This window comes from Onychostoma macrolepis, chromosome 03 (genome assembly GCF_012432095.1).
Source record: "Onychostoma macrolepis isolate SWU-2019 chromosome 03, ASM1243209v1, whole genome shotgun sequence".
NCBI lineage: Eukaryota > Metazoa > Chordata > Actinopteri > Cypriniformes > Cyprinidae > Onychostoma > Onychostoma macrolepis.
This window is the reverse complement of record NC_081157.1, coordinates 4,752,295-4,769,613: the sequence shown is the minus strand read 5'-3', so window position 1 is coordinate 4,769,613 and position 17,319 is coordinate 4,752,295. Positions and strand designations below refer to the sequence as shown.

Here is a 17,319-nt window from a genome sequence, read left to right as displayed (position 1 = left end):
GATATATTTCAAATGTTTATTTCTTTTAATTTTGATGATTAGAGCTTACAGCTCATGAAAGTCAAAAATCAGTATCTCAAAATATTAGAATATTACTTAAGACCAATACAAAGAAAGGATTTTTAGAAATCTTGGCCAACTGAAAAGTATGAAAATGAAAAGTATGAGCATGTACAGCACTCAATACTTAGTTGGGGCTCCTTTTGCCTGAATTACTGCAGCAATGCGGCGTGGCATGGAGTCGATCAGTCTGTGGCACTGCTCAGGTGTTATGAGAGCCCAGGTTGCTCTGATAGCGGCCTTCAGCTCATCTGCATTGTTGGGTCTGGTGTCTCTCATCTTCCTCTTCACAATACCTCATAGATTCTCTCTGGGGTTCAGGTCAGACGAGTTTGCTGGCCAGTCAAGCACAGTAACACTATGGTCATTGAACCAACTTTTGGTACCTTTGGCAGTGTGGGCAGGTGCCAAGTCCTGCTGGAAAATGAAATCAGCATCTCCATAAAGCTTGTCAACAGAAGGAAGCATGAAGTGCTCTAAAATTTCCTGGTAGATGGCTGCGTTGACTGTGGACATCAGAAAACACAGTGGACCAACACCAGCAGATGACATGGCAGCCCAAATCATCACTGACTGTGGAAACTTCACACTGGACTTCAAGCAACATGGATTCTGTGCCTCTCCACTCTTCCTTCAGACTCTGGGACCTTGATTTCCAAATGAAATGTAAAATTTACTTTCATCTAAAAAGAGGACTTTGGACCACTGAGCAACAGTCCAGTTCTTTTCTCCACAGCACAGTTAAGATGCTTCTGACGTTGTCTCTGGTTCAGAAGTGGCTTGGTAGCCCTTTTCCTGAAGACGTCTGAGCGTGGTGACTCTTGATGCACTGACTCCAGCTTCAGTTCTCTCCTTGTGAAGCTCTCCCAAGTGTTTGAATCGGCTTTGCTTGACTGTATTCTCAAGCTTGCGGTCATCCCTGTTGCTTGTGCACCTTTTCCTACCCAAATTCTTCCTTCCAGTCAACTTTGCATTTAATATGCTTTGATACAGCACTCTGTAAACAGCCACACCTTTCAGTAATGACCTTCTGTGACTTACCCTCTTTGTGGAGGGTGTCAATGTTCGTCTTCTGGATCATTGCCAAGTCAGCAGTCTTCCCCATTATTGTGGTTTCAAAGAACAAGAGATACCCGGAATTTATACTGTAGGGATGGTCATTTATTCAAACTCAAATGTAAATATTCTAATATTTTGAGATACTGATCTTTGACTTTCATGAGCTGTAAGCTCTAATCATCAAAATTAAAAGAAATAAACATTTGAAATATATCAGTCTGTGTGTAATGAATGAATATAATATACAAGTTTCACTTTTTGAATGGAATTAGTGAAATAAATCAACTTTTTGATGATATTCTAATTATATGACCAGCACCTGTATATGGACGTAATACTTTCTGTACCTGTTACATGTGTCAGGGGAGGTGGTGAAATAATAATTAATTATTGATTAGCTACTTGAATCAGTACATTATAACAAAAACAATACCTTAAAAATGAAAAGAAGCAGGTTTTTATGAAATTTCTTAAAATATTTGCGTTGCCTCACAAAACATTTGCATTCTCTTGCAAAACTAGTTAGGACAAACTCTTCCTGTTTACTTTACAGCTTGCAGTGGTTCATACAGTCAATGGAGCGGTTCAAAGAGTATTATTTTCAACACTCAACTATAAAGAAATACAGTCAGTGCTTAGTTCAAGGCACGGTTTTGGGACGTTCAAAAACGCTTAATTTTTAAAACAGTGAAGTGGAGGACCTAATTCGATAATAATAAATACTGATAACAATATTAGGCTAATATTAATAACCTTATCAATAATATTACTATTAATAAAGCAGAATAGCCCCGAATATGAATGCAACACTCTGCACATTAAGCTTTTTCTCCGCCGTCTTTATATAGTTGTAACACTTTAATCAGGGAGGCCGGTGTTCTCAAATATTCGGTGACGCTGGGCGGAGCATACATGAGTTTCCTGTTTCGCGCTAAAGCGCCACTGAAAATATTGACTCTTTGGATCACACACGCTCGGCGGATTACACACAAACTGTTTTCAGAATAAGCGTAATGCTTCAAAGTGTGATGAAGTTCAGCAGGTATTTAGGCTACTGTTCATTTAGGCACAATAGTTTGTAGATTGTGTCGCGTGTTATGTTTAATTCAATTATTACAGCTATTAATCTAAAAAAAAAATGTATGAGCACATTTACAGCATTTCTCTGCCGAATGAGTCTTCATGTGGCAATCAAGTCTTAGCATACATATGAAACGCTTTCCACACTGATCACATTTGAAGGGTTTCTTTCCAGTGTGCCTGATCTTGTGACACTTAAGGCTAAATTCTGTTGCGAGACTCTTTCCACAACGATTACATGTGAACAGCTTCTGTCCAGTGTGAATTCTCATGTGGTAATTATAAGTGTATATATGTGTGAAACTCTTCCCACAATACTTGCGAGAGTAAGGCTTCTCTCCAGTGTGAACACTCATGTGCATTTTAAGTCTTTGTTTTTCATTGAAACTCCTTCCACAATCATGGCAGGTGAATGAGCAGTTAGATTTGGTTTTCTGAGCTCTTTTTTGAAAAGATGCCATTTTAGACTGTATGGCTTTTTCACCAGTTATTAAATCATGGTGTTTCTCGTACTGATCTGTCTGTTCCAGTTAATTCGGATCTTGATTCTCCTCTTTCAGCACCAGCAGGTCTAAAGCAAAAAAAGATAAATACAAGTTAACCACAGTTTGAAGCCACAAAGCAAAAGACGTGAAAACGAACATGAAAGCTTTTAAAGCCGGGACACATCAGGCCGACTTCAGAGAACTATCAGTGATGAAAGCCGACGGTGTTGTTGCCTTGTGTCTACAGCATCTGAACCAAAAATCTGCGCTTGAACACACCGCTTGCAAACTAACGCGTGCTTTCTGCACTTGCATGAGAGGAATTAGCTGTCTATATCAGCAACTATCCAACCAACAACATGTATACTAGAGCTTATAAGTACTAAACTACTGTAAGAGGTGTTACATGTAATCTCAGAACCTCTCAATATTTTTAACTTGGCACTTTCTTTAGGACATACCTAAGTTAGTTAGCAAACCCCTTGTAACTAGGGCTGGGTATCGAATTCAATACTTTTTAGGCACCAACCGCATTGCCTCGATACCTCGATAAACTAAGTTACTCTGCTGCTGTGCGCACGTGAGACTGTTACTGAAAACTGTGCTTTATGCTGGACAATATTTATTTATCATGAGATGTTCAAATCGCGGTAATCGAATACGGTTTTAATGATAATTAAAAAATGAAACCGTAATACTAACCGTGGGGAATTTTATCATGATTTATCGTCAAACCGGTAATCGTTACATCCCTAGTGACCATAGGTCCTCTTTTCCCCGGACGTGTCCTCTTTTTGAACCTACAAAAATGCATCCTGCTGGGATTTCTTAATCGCCCAAAATGACCGGGATTCGGCTGTTTTCTTAATCCCGCTGCCGCTGAATTTCTGACCATTGCCGCCTGCTCCCGCAACATGTGATTTAGTCTCCACTCCTTTAAACATTCTAATATTGTATATAATTTTGGCGCATCATGGATTTGCTATCTGTATGCAGTGTATTTAAATATTTTTGAATGAGCGTTTGCGCTGTTTACTTTAACTTTTGATTTCGCGATCACACGCACTCTGTGTAAAGGGAGCACATCTTACAAAATCAGATATTTGTCAATGAGCTCAAGATCTGTTGAGCAGTAAATACTCCAGCATGGTCTTGTCAGTCATCTCTCCTTATTCTTGACCTGTGATCAGTCAAACCTGACTCCTGCAGCTCTTGTTGGATACAGGGTTGCCAAGTCCGCGTTTTTTTACACAGAATTGGGCTACTTTTAAACTGTCAACCATGGGTCGATTTTCCCAAGTGGGTTAAAGGTTTGAAATATTGCATAAAATACATTTGACTGAAATGCTTTTATTGAAACATTTTGCATTCTACCTATGATAAAACTTTCACAGACTTTTACATTAACTGTTCCCTCCTGGTGGAATGACCTGGCCAACTCAATCCAAGCAGCTGAGTCCTTAATATTTTCAAGAAACGGCTAAAAAAACTTTCATCTTCATTTGACTCCCTATACTAATGCTAATTCTAATTTTATCTGCTTTTTTTAATTAAAAAACTTGACCCTCTAACATTTGTACTCTATTCTATTTCTATTCTATTGACTTTTTATTTTTATTTAAAAATGACCCTCTAACACTAGCATTTTCCTATTCTTTTTCTATTCTAATTGATTTCTTTTTATTTATTATAAAAACAAAATAAGCAAACAAACAAACAAAAAAACCTAGTTATGTATACTGTTAGGTGAAGCCCCGCCCACAAACCCCGCCCCCTACTGTCCTCTTTTTGGAAAACTAAAATATTGTCACCCTAGGTATAACGCGTTACTCAGTAAGGCGTTACTGTAATCTAATTACTTTTTCTGGTAACTCAGTAATGATTTACAATTTAAATGTATGTAATTTGATTACAGTTACTTATGTCAATAAAATTACATAAATTACAAATGCAGTGTTAAAAAATGATGTAAAAATCATGTTTTGTGCATCAGTATGCCCTTTAATAAATCACCAGAGAATGCGAGCTAAAATGAGAGTCCTACAACATAAAATAAAATAAAATAAAATTAACTTGACTTTCAAGGATGCGGGGGGTGCCGTGGTGCCCTACCATTATTTTATTTCCCCTAAAATAGTGGTAGGGGAAACACTGGGTATGACAAGTTTGGAAAGCTGTTGGGCACGTGTTGCTATTTTAAATTCAAGTTTTATAAGTGTCAACTAAGACAAATAGAGATTTAGATTTAATTTCAGTTAATCATACAGCCCTAGATTAACCTCACATATAAACAAAAAGCAATAATTCTCAGATCATGCAAATAAGCAGCTCTGTCTCACACATAAGAAACTGTATCGCCCACGTGCTACTGTGGTAAATTTATTCATCGCACAGACCAATTTTTTTTTTACCACAAAAAATATCTGATTAATCAATTAATTGTCAAAATAACTGACCGATTACTAGATTACCAAAGTAATTATTGGTCACAGCCCTAGATTAGTTAAAACATTTCAAAATGCGCCTGCATTGCATTTTGTGACTTTCAGTTGAATAAAAGACCATTTTTCCAGTCATATATTTCGCCATTGAAGATTTCTTAAAAATAGTTTTACAATATCATCTCGTCTTTCTCATGTGAACCCATGTGTATCATCTTGTTAGTAAAGTGCATCGTCACACCCCTAATAAAACTTAATTTACGAATAACAAAATTGTATTGGGGTGGGCAAAGTAAACCGTATACTGCTTTAATAACAGCAAATGTTGCTTGGCTTACATAATTCCAATTTGACGTATTCTATGTTACTAATATAATGTTCTGAAAATTTCAAGAAAATATTGATCAATCATGTGCACTTGTATTTTTTTTGGGGGGGCACACTGGATGTGTACAAATGCCTTTTCTTTAGTTTTCTCCCCCCAGTTCTCATTTTAAAAGTGTTTAGCAAAATGCCTTTGTCCCAAACACTATGGAGTGAAATTTAACATAGATTCTATTACACTAAGTTTGACCAGCAGCCTGATTACATGACTGATTATTTACAGGTTGAACAGGCAAGCACTAGTGCTTCTGAAGCTCAGTTTTCAGGTAGCATGTATGCAGAAGGTGGTGATAGTGCACCCAGAGTTTTGTCTGTGCAGGCATCTCATTGTCAGAGTGATGTAAGGTATGATGTATTCTCAAGAAATCATCAGTGCACATGTGTAGCGCTAACATTTTTGGCCGACCACAGTGAAGGGATTATGTTCAAGATGCCTGACCTTGATAGGGTTTTAGAGGAGGGGGATGCTTTGTATGTTGGTATTAAAATGCAGCTTATTGCTGAAGCAAGATTTCATCAGGACCTTCTGACGATGGACCATGCTGAGTGTTTCAACATTTAACCAAACATATCATGTACGAAAGGCTGAAGTGATGATGGGATATCTAAGAGCCAGAGGGACCCCCAGCAGGGAAGGGTGGTGGATTCCTCTCCCTGAAAGACTGCAGTGTCTCTCAACCGATGCCAGTCATGCACTGCTTATGGTTTCTCCAGAGTGTATTGCTGTGTTCAGAGACAGGTCTGGAAGGTATGGATTCTTTGATTCACACTCAAGGACTGCCGATGGTTTGCCTCATCCTACTGGTGATGGAACTGCTGTCATTTTAACTTTTACCCAACTAAGTGACATGATTGACAGAATTCTCCAGCTTCTCTGGGAACGTTCTGATGAGGCCAGCTATGAATTCATGCCTGTGTCATTTGAAACAGAGCAACAGTCTGGCCAACTGCCTTCACCATCAGTTTGTGAACAGGTATCACAAGTTATCTCAGCTCTACCAGAACTAGAAACAAATGTTGGAGCTAAAGTAAATCTTGTTGGCTCAAGATCTAAAAACCAGGAAATGGTAGATAAAAGAGATAAGCAGAGGACAAGAAAGGAAATGCATAAAACAATTGACTCCCAAAACAATGTGGAGGACCTAAGGACCCAACTGCATCTCGTGTCATGAGAAAGCATAAAAAAGGATTATGAGAGAAATAGGTATGTCAGCTCTTTGCAATTCCAGACAAATAAAAAAGAGGTCATTAAGGAAAAGTACAATCAAGATCCTCACTTCAGAAACAAAAAGAAAGACTACATGGCTAGACGGTACAAAATAGATAAAGTTGTTCAGACAAAGAAGAAAAAGTACATGGTAAGGAGGTACAGCACAGATCCTTTCTTCCAGAAGAAAATGAAAGAGTACATGGTTAGGAGGAACAACACAGATGCTCTTGTCCAGTCAAAGAAGAAAGAGTACATGGTTAGGAGGTACAGCACCGATACTCTATTCCAGAGGAGAATGAAAGAGTACATGGTCAAGAGATATGCAGGTGACCCAGAGTTCAGAGCACATCACATATTGCGATGTACCCTGCGAAAGACACAGAAATGTGTTGGTGATGCTGCATATCATGTTCTTCATCGTTTGCAACGTGCACTCAGGATCAAAAAGAAATATAACCCATACATCCGTTCCAGCCAGGAAACACCCCAGCCTTTGGTTAGCAAAGTGATGGAAAGTGCCATACATGCATTCCGGTGTAAGATACAGAAAGGCCCTACACATGTCTGCACAGTCCAGGGCTTAAAGTGAAAAAAAATCCTGAGCCTGAACTTTCTGTGGCTCAACCAGGACTTTTACCGATCCAGTTTTTTCTATTAACCAATTCTATGAGCAACAGCACAGTCATATTTTCAACGCATTAACAACTATTGTGCCAAAATAATTGAAACTTTTGCAGTACTAGGCTTACTGTGTCAAGAAAATAACATAACATGAATGTTTGTGCCAAAATTTATTGAATTGCTAGCTTTGAAACATGTTAATGACATAAAGTGCATTTATCATTGGTTTCTTTGTAATGTGCAAACAGCATAACGTGCACTCAACATTGCTCACTCTGAAATAAGCAAACATTCTTAGGTGCTTTTACCAATTGTATAATACCATTTGTATTAGTTAGAGAACATAAACACAAAAGTGCATCAAACCAATAAATGCATAGATGTTAGAAAACTACTGTAGTGTAATACTGTACTGTATTACAATCTTAGTGCAACTCAAAAGGCTATTTATCATTCTAAATCTAATTTTTCTTCTGTTTTTTTGTCGTTTCTGGACTATAAATGAAGTCTTTTAAGCGATCTAAGCATCTTCTTTTCAAAGTTTGGACAGAAAGTACTTCTGTTGAATAGGTCATGGCTGCTTTGGCTGCAGAGGAGCTGGCTTTGGCTGCAGAGGAGCTGGCTTTGGCTGCAGAAGAGCTGGCTTTGGCTGCAGAAGAGCTGGTTTTGGGTGCAGAGGAGCTGGCTCTGACTGCTTCACTCAGTTTTTTCATTGCCTCTGCACGTTTCCTTTCCTTCTTCCTATCCAGGTGTGTCTGATAAGTTTGATATGCCAACAGACATGTTCTCCTCATCGGTTGATCTATTGTCATGTTTGCAGCAGTCATCCGTCTTGCTTTTAAACTGGATTTGACTATTGCCAGGCCCTCATACGTTTCAATATTCATGCAACATCTATCCACCTCAAAAATGTCATCCATTTGATTGAAAGATCCCTCAACCAGAGGTCCTGTAAATAAGCTAAGTAAAGCTTTTACCAGCATGTTAAGGACCGGATATCTCTCATCTCCCTCATCATTTTTCATAGCCACAATGGGGCTCCACCAACCAACATCTACACTCATTTCCTCATCTTTATATAGATGAGCACGGGCAACCAGCTCACCATCAATTTGATAGGCCCGTACTTCCTCACTGAGTTTCCCTAGGTCTTCTGGTGCCACAACATTTGGCAAAGCCCTGCCTAATGTAGGAAATGCAGTGCAAACTGAGTCCTCCTGCAATAAAGCTGGACTGAGTGCTGACAGGGATGTGATTATTTTATTATTCAGTGGAAGGTTTTTTAGCAGAAATGCTGCTGCTCTGATGTATCCTTCTCTCAGACTAGAATAGATACTTGAAACCCATAGCTTTTTCTCCAATTGTGCTTTGTTCAGTTTAGAGAAGCAGAATTGTCCAACAGAGAGCCTTTTGTCTGACAAGTGCAAGTCTCTGCAATGAACATCGACCTTTAGGATGTCTTTTGCACTTAGGCCAATGGATTCAGGCTTCATGAACTTACTGAGCAGCTCTCTGACCAAAGCCACCATCTCTGCGTGAAGTAAGTGCACCATTGGTTTCTCGTATTGAAGTTTTTTGAGGAAACTTTGGAACGTTGGGAGAACTCCTGTACACAAAAGAGGACATTTTAATTAAACATCATTATAAAATAATAATTAGTTAAAAAACATACATATTCTACACTAGAAAAAATATAATGACTCAAAACTGATGTTCATGTACATATGTAGTGAATCCCAATTCGTTATATGGTTATATGCAGGATAAAATATTAAAAATGTAACAAGCACAAACAAAATTCTCCAAGTGAATAATCATCCTCATTCAGTGCCTTCCAAGTATTCTTACATTTATTTACATTTAGTCATATACACTTTCTTAATCAAAATACCTCTGAAGATGTCGATCACTACTCTCAATCTTTCATAGTCTGTAAAAAGCACTAATAATCGTGACTTCCTGTCTTTGTTTGCCTGTGTTCGGTAGGCTTTGGCTTGTTGCTGTTGCAGAAATTTTATTCTTGCCCTTTCCTCAACTGACACTGCATTTCTCTGCAGCACTTCAGCTAGCAACCATCTGCAGCAAAAACACATATCCCTGATTAATATGCCAAATCCTAGTAAGAAAGTCAATAAACAACGTAATAAATGAATTATTTTCCAAAATAATATTACCTGTAGTTATGTTCTTCATCTGGTGGTATAAGATGGTAGTAATGGACAACCAAGGCATCCATGACTTCATCCACCCTGTTGCATACATCAAGCATCTGAAGAAACCTGCTGCTGATGGGTCGCACCAAGCTCTTTTGGGGTTTGTGCAAGAGACTTTGGTATTCTGAAAATATCTCTTTTTGCTTGGGAGACTTTTCAGTGTCATAATAAATATCTGAACAAAAGTCCTGTACTTCTGTGCCAAATGGATTAAGTAGGGCTTTAGCGCTGTTTGAGACCATATGAACGGTGTCTCCTGATATGTCCAGTAGACAGGGATTTTCTTTGCGTGCATAGGCCTCCACGCCCCCCTTCTTTCCACGCATGACAGCACAGTTGTCCATAAGAATACTTATTACTTGCTTCCATTCAAGTTTGTACGAAGCTAAAATACCCCCTAGCTCTTCCATAAGAATAGGAGCTGTTGCCACATTTACCATTTTGCTAGCCAAATGCTGTGTTGTTATCGTTCCACTTTCCTCGTCGAAAAATCTGACCAACACATTTAATATTCGGTCTACATTGTTGTTTGTCGACTCATCAATGTTCAGAGAAAACATTGTTTTTTCGAGTTTGTCCGAAAGATCTTTTTTGAATTGTAAAGCGAGGCCGTGTGTATTTAGATAGCTTACTTGCTGGTTCGACAGTGACAGTTTAGACAAAGCCGTTTTGTCCTCGGCCAACTTTTTACATAGATCCACAAGCGGTTGTGAAATTGTGAACGATAAGTCGTGTTGAGATATAAATGCACACAGTCTTAACTTTTGCTCACATACACGGTCAGTGAAAGAGGTCAGAGGAGTTGCCGTAGTTTCTGCTCCAGGTAACGTGGTGGTATGCTGTAGACTGCGCACGTTAGCTCTGTGCGTCTTATCTCCATCATGACGGACAAGTGTTTTTTTACCGCTAGTGGCATAGTGAAGCTTTTTGTGGCAAACTATGCAAAAACAAGCTCCAGGCTCTGGAAGTTTACTGCACCAAGTGCCTAAAGCCTTCCCGTCTTGTCCTCTTACTTCAAGCCATGCCCAGCGCCACTTGTTTTTTACTTTCTTCTCCAAAGCAGATGTATTTTCTCCTGGTTTGATAAACTCCATTATCCATAGCGTGTGTACAAGCTAACTGACTGCGAACTGGTTCACTTCCTGCACAAGACCCGCCCTCCTCTCTAGCAATTGGCTAAGACAACCTAATATCATGCTCCCATTGGCTGTGACAGCTGTGCGCGCTGACTCTTGAATCAAGGTTGTAGGTTGAAGGGGACCGGTATGTTATTCAAGTCAGATTAGTGCCTGTTCACATATCGCGTCATTTGCGCGCTCAAATTCGTTATTTCAAATGTAGCCGCGCGGTATGCGCGCTCATAATGGAAGCGACGCGCTCGTTTTTTCCAAGCGCGTCTGCGCCGAAAGTGCCTCCGACTGTAATTTGCAGCCTGAAAAATACATTTTGTCTGCGCCGGAGGCCGGACCTGCCCTCAAGCCGGAAATCCGGCCCCCGGCCGGACTACTTTAAGCCCTGACAGTCTGTCACAGAGCCCTGTTTCCTGATCAAGTCAGGGTCTGTAATAGAACGCGTTATGACAAAAACGTTCATGTTGCAGCATCGTGCTTAACTGGGAAATATGTTCATGCTTGCGATAGTGCCTGCTCAGATTCTTGTGTAGTTCCGGAAGAGAGAAGACAGGAGTGGATTTGCCACACTTGCGACAGCCATCTGAAGAGAGGACACATGCCTTCAATTGCATCGGCAAACAAGCTTGAATTGCAACCCATTCCTATGGAATTGGTTGAATTGAATGTGCTTGAACATCAACTTATTGCCAAAATTGCAAAAATAGTTGTGTTGCCCAAAGGACAGCAAAAAGCAGTGCATGGTACTATTGTGTGTGTGCCATCTGAGGTGGAACAGACTGTCAACTGTCTTCCAAGACCTAGAAGTGCATCCCAGCTACTGCAGGTGAAGCTAAAGAGACACATTAAGTTTAAAGGATATCAGCACTTCCATACTGTGAATATGCATAATGTGCTTGCAGCTTTATCAAAGCTGAAAGCAATGCATTCAGAGTACAAGTATATCTCTACAAGATAAAGTGCAATGTTTGAAAGTCACCTAGATGAGGAAGGTGATGACACAGAGAAGCAGGACAAAAGCCTGTCGGATTTTTCAAGATCCCAAAGCTGGTAGCCATGGCGTTCCCTGTTCAGTTCCCCACTGGACAGAATACAATTGATGAGGCAAGAGAAATATCATTATCTCCTAGTATGTACTTCAAGGCAAGATTGTTCAGCGTGGACACGCGTTTTGCGAGAGATCAGTTACCTATTCTTTGCGCAGTTTGTGACAGAAACGCAACTGGCTAGAAACAGCATGTCTATCCAGTTGCGAAAAGGCAAACCTATAACAAGAGATGGCCGAAAAATTTCCAACAAATTGCTTCAAGATAACCGAGAGATTGAAAGATTGGTACATGACAGAGACGCCACACGGTTCATGCAACCACTGAGAGGTTCTCCATCTTATTGGGAGAAAACGTTGAGAGATCTACAGGCTATGATTAGACAGTTAGGAACCCCTACTTTTTTTTGCACATTCAGTGCAGCCGAAATGCGATGGCCTGAAGTAATAACAGCAATCAAGGCCCAGCAAGGTGAACAGGTTGACTTTTCAGAGCTTGACTGGATGACAAAATGTGAAATCCTTCGAAGCAACACTGTCACTGTCATGCGAATGTTTGAGAAACGAGTGGATGCACTAATGACACATCTGCTTTTGTCGCCTGCCCAACCCATTGGTAAAGTTGAGGATTACTTTTATAGAGTTGAGTTTCAGGCTAGAGGAAGCCCACATATTCATCTACTTGTTTGGGTAAAGGATGCACCCGAGTTTGAAAAGGATTTTGATAAGGTTGTGTGTGACTTTATTGACCGCTACATAACATGCCAGTTGCCTGATTCTAAGGCTGATCCTGAGCTTCATCAAATTGTCACAGAGGTCCAGCTTCACAGCAGGAATCACTCCAAGTCATGTAAGAAAGGAAATATATTATGTAGATTTGGGTTCCCTAAACTACCAATGTCTAAAACCAAGATCGCTCGTCCAGGACCACAGCATCCTGAAGTACAGGATAACAAAGCGCAAAACTAACGAGACAGAATGAAGTCGAAACGGGAGGCTGTTCAAAAAGCAATGAGCGATGCCAGGATAAAACTCAAGCCTCCTTTGATAGCTTGTCAGAGCTACTGGCAAAGTGTAATTTAACCATGGATGACTACAATAGCTACGTTGAGGCATTGTCCACTTCCAACGTGATTTTGCTGAAGCGTGACCCAAAGGAGTCTTGGGTGAATGGATACAATCCAGATTTGTTAAGGGCATGGAACGCTAACATGGACATTCAGTACGTTCTTGACCCTTTTAGCTGCATCATGTATATGCTGTCGTATATTTCCAAGCCAGAGCATGAAACGAGCAATTTACTGAAGAACGTAATCAAGCGTGTGCGTCAAAGAGATGTTAATGAGGAAGATGAAATGAAGCACATAATGCAGGCCTACTCAAAGCTCAGGCAAGTAAGCGCTCAGGAGTCTGTGGCACGAACATGCAGCTTACCGATGAAAAAGTGTTCACGAAGCATTGTGTTTATACCGACGGACGATGATGCACTGAAGATGAGTCTTCCCCTCAGTGTCCTACACAACAAAGATCCCGATTCAGAGGCAGTGTTGCCAAACCCCTCCCTCAGAAAATCTCTAGAACCACCCTCAAAAGTCTCCATTTTTCAAAAAAAGTCGCCAAATATGAAAAGAAAGTAAATACAGGTAAATTTGGTAAAGGTAAAGGAAAGTAAATGTATATCTACTTTACAAATGATGACAGTATAAAAATATAACAAAAGATGTAGGCCTATAACAAAAAAATCTTAAGTGAAATTAGGAAATGCTTAGGCCTACTTGTAACTCTACAGGACACATTTGAATCAGTAAATTCTGAATCACAAATTCCAAGTATGGGTCACTTTCTTTCTTTCTTTCTTCTTTACTATTACTATTACTACAAAGTAAGTGCAAAATACTGCATCCCAGCACACATGACACGATGATGCACTGTGTCTCTCAGTATCTGGTTGACATGATTGTGCATGATTTGTGGCATAACTTTTGTGTCTGTGGTTAAAACAAGATGTTCATGCACTGATGTAGCTAATCATATTTTTCTCCACCATCTTGATGTTTATAATGAAATGGTGGTGCGTGTCATCATGTCTGAATGGCAGATGTACTGATGTGTGTTCACTGCGCAGACGCATTAGGTGCGTTCGACTTTAAGCGGCGCTGCGCAGAATGGTCAGTGTCATCAAAGCACCGCGAGAGACAGATCGTATGCATTCAAATCGCTCTCGCGGTGCTTTGATGACACTGACCATTCTGTGCAGCGCCGCTTAAAGTCGAACGCACCTATTGGCATGATTGAGAGCAAACGTGAGAGGTCACGGGCCTAGTGTGGCTAAGTAAAAAATTAAAAATCTCCAAAAAAAAAAGAATCGCTATTTTTATTTAAATATAGCTAAAATAGCTCCTTGTCTCAAAAAATCAATACAAGTCGCAGCAACAATGAGAAAGTAGCTAAATTTGGCGACAAAATCCCCAAATTGGCAACACTGTTCAGAGGATGTCTGGATGTCAGGGATAATAGATAAATATAGGGCAAGGCCTCAAACACGGGAGTTTGAAAAGAAGCAAAGATTTTGCTTTGGAATACCGTATTGTGTATGGTCAGCAAACGGAGGGTAAGAATGTTCACCGGCTGCTCAACAGTATGGGATTTTTTCAGAAAAGAACTGTTGGTAAGGCTGCAGTTATTAGATATGCACGGTTTTCGGAGGAAGAACAACCCGAAAAGTTTTACGGTAGATTACTGAAGCTTTATATGCCACATCGTTTCAATGCACAGCTAAAACCTCATACATTTCCAACCTATGAGCAGTTTTACAAAAGTGCATCTGTGGAACTTCCTACCCACCCTGGTCTCCTGATGCCTGTTCGTGCTGTAGTGAAAGCACACCAGCAGAAGTTTGATGAAGTGGATAAGGCACTTGATCAGCTGCAACAGCAAGGGCCACCTGAGAACGCGTGGACAGCTTTTGCACCTGAAATTGAAGTGGATCGTTTGGAGTGCATTGCAGAAGGAGACGACATCAATCCAGATGATGAGAATGTACAATATGATGTACCAGAATATCAGATTCTTGAACATGGAGATGGAGTCATGCCACAAAGAGAGGCACCGCAGTTGAGTATTGAATTTGCTAGGAAGTTGTTTAGAAGTCTAAATGAGACTCAGGCAGCCATATTCTACACTGTCTGCCAGTGGTGCCAGAAGCGTGTGTGGGGTCAAAATCCAGAACCGTTTTTTTACTTCGTATCAGGTGGTGCTGGTTGTGGAAAATCGCACGTCATCAAGTGCATATACATGGAAGCAACCAAGATTCTGCGACAACTGCCTCGAGGGGATCTCTCTGTGCCTACAGTGCTCTTAAGTGCATTTACTGGAACGGCAGCATTCAATATTTCCGGTAAAACACTGCATCCCATTTTAAAACTTCCAAGGAATCTGAAGCCACCATATCAAGGACTTGGAAATGCCCTAGATGAACTACGAGCTAGATTACGTGATGTGGAGATTCTTATCATTGATGAAGTGTCAATGATTTCCAAGGATCTTTTTGCCTACATAAACTGGAGATTTCAGCAGATCAAAGGCAGCAAGAAACCTTTCAGGGGAATCTTGGTCCTCGCTGTGGGCGACTTTCACCAACTGCCACCGCTTGGTAAAGCCAAACCACTCTGCGTGTATGAAGATGATGTTTTGGACTTCTGGAAGGACCATTTCCAAATGATCACCCTCACAGAGATCATGCGTCAGAAAGAAGACCTTGCTTTTGCCCAACTTCTGAACCGACTACGAGTGGAGCAGAAGACCGAAGCTCTCAGGGGAGAAGATAGAGGTTTGTTACTGCAGGCTGTGAAGAAGCCCGAAGACTGCCCTCGTGATGCACTGCACATATTTGCCACCAATAAAGAAGTTCACAGGCACAATGCTGACACAGTACATGCTCTTCACACTGACATCATTACCATTGATGCCGAAGACTACAGGAAAGACCCAAGAACAGGAGCGATGAAGAGACAAAACAAGCCTATCATCGGAAAAAAGGATGACTTGCTTGATACCATACAGGTTGCAGTGGGAGTACGTATTATGGTGACTAGGAATCTGGATGTCGAAGATGGAATCGTTAATGGATGCTTTGGGAAGATTTCAAACATTGTCACTAAAACAAGAAATGGAATCGACACTGTACAGATGCTAGGACTTCAGCTTGACAGTCCAAATGCAGGACAGAAATACCGCAAAAGGGTGCAAGGTGATGAAGATAACTTGGTTTATATTGAGAGATCCGAAGAAAATCTAAGGAAAGGAGCAGTTCGTCGACAATTCCCCATCAAGTTAGCCTACGCCGGCACAGCACAGATATTCTTTGCACAACGGAAACTCACCTGTCAGGCTCATGTATTTCACCACATCTCCAACTGAAAGGATACAAGATGATTGCAAAGAATAGACACGTCTCCTACTCAACCTATGCAGAAATTGCGAAGAAAGATGGTGGAGTTGCAATATTTTGCAAAGAAGACATTCAAGCTCAACCCCGACAGTACATACACAATGTCACTGACCTGGAGTTTGTCATCATCAAAATTGACACACCCACGAATGCAACGATTGCTACTGTGTAAAGGCTTTGCTTTAACCCCTGGTAAAGTTTAGTTATGAATTTGCTTTTATTTTATTAGTTCATTAGTATTTGTATATGCAGTGATCCCATTATTCATTTAATATTTATAGGATGGGACAAACTGTGTATAGCACTGAAGACCAAAGCAAGGACGATGCTGAAGACAGAAGAAGCAGAGAAATAAGCATACTAAAGCAGGTAAAGTTTATAAATACTCCTGTAAGATCGAGTGTTTCAGTCTGTATGCACTGTTTTGATGTGAAAGCTTTAAAGTGTAAATGGTTCTCAGAAGAAAAATCTCTTGCAAGACATAAATCAGACCTGTCTTTCAAACTTTGTTCTCCATAAGTCTTGTGGAGTCGATTCAAATAAATTCACTAACAGTGTCACATCTGTTTTACCACAGGATATCCAGCCTGTACGACGAATCAGATCCAGTGGCTAGATGGCGGGAGATGCTTCCTTCATCTAATAATTGGATGGCTAATTAATCTTAATATGTAATTAATAAATTGTTTGACCATATTACATAATTGGTTTAATTTCTAAATATATTAATATTTCACATATTAAGTAAGTAAAATGAATGTGTTCTTGAAATGTGTGCGTCGTGCCAGAGGAGGATGGGTCCCCCTGCTGAGTCTGGTTCCTCTCAAGGTTTTTTACCTCCTAACTTTATGGAGTTTTTTCCTTTCCTTCACTGGGGGTGTTGTGCCAAATCCCGTCTCTCTCTCGGGTCCTTTCCAACCAGGGTTTTCAAAACGGACGTTTTTAATCAAATAAAAATTTAATGAAATAACCAGGGCTGCACAATTAATTAAAAAACTAAATTAAATCATGTTATGGCTTAGTGACAATCAAAAACGTATATATACGTATCTAAAAATATAATATAATATTTATCTAAAAATCTATATGTATCTATATTTATATGCATGATCATGTATATTATAGTAAATATATATTTATT

General features: G+C 40.0%; 2 protein-coding genes across 2 annotated transcripts; one reads left to right on the top strand and one right to left on the bottom strand.

Moving 5' to 3' along the window:
• Positions 1 to 7,801: 7,801 nt before the first annotated feature.
• Positions 7,802 to 12,590, bottom strand: LOC131534036 (uncharacterized). Its single transcript, XM_058766644.1, has 3 exons — positions 9,515 to 12,590; positions 9,232 to 9,416; positions 7,802 to 8,946 (listed from the first exon to the last, which is right to left on the bottom strand). Exons 1-3 carry the CDS (start codon positions 10,645 to 10,647, stop codon positions 7,802 to 7,804), a joined length of 2,463 nt encoding a protein of 820 aa, XP_058622627.1. The 5' UTR covers positions 10,648 to 12,590.
• A 223-nt stretch (positions 12,591 to 12,813) lies between these two features.
• Positions 12,814 to 17,223, top strand: LOC131534030 (uncharacterized). Its single transcript, XM_058766626.1, has 4 exons — positions 12,814 to 13,320; positions 14,246 to 16,370; positions 16,460 to 16,547; positions 16,756 to 17,223. Exons 1-2 carry the CDS (start codon positions 12,814 to 12,816, stop codon positions 16,145 to 16,147), a joined length of 2,409 nt encoding a protein of 802 aa, XP_058622609.1. The 3' UTR covers positions 16,148 to 16,370; positions 16,460 to 16,547; positions 16,756 to 17,223.
• The last annotated feature ends 96 nt before the right edge of the window (positions 17,224 to 17,319 follow it).

Coding starts and splice junctions, on each gene's coding strand:
- LOC131534036 (XM_058766644.1), bottom strand. CDS start 10,647: ATGGAGTTTATCAAACCAGGAGAAAATACATCTGCTTTGGAGAAGAAA. Junction 9,417..9,514: donor GATGAAGAACATAACTACAG/GTAATATTATTT, acceptor TTTTTGCTGCAG/ATGGTTGCTAGCTGAAGTGC. Junction 8,947..9,231: donor AGTGATCGACATCTTCAGAG/GTATTTTGATTA, acceptor TTTTGTGTACAG/GAGTTCTCCCAACGTTCCAA.
- LOC131534030 (XM_058766626.1), top strand. CDS start 12,814: ATGGATGACTACAATAGCTACGTTGAGGCATTGTCCACTTCCAACGTG. Junction 13,321..14,245: donor CTCTAGAACCACCCTCAAAA/GTCTCCATTTTT, acceptor CAGGGATAATAG/ATAAATATAGGGCAAGGCCT.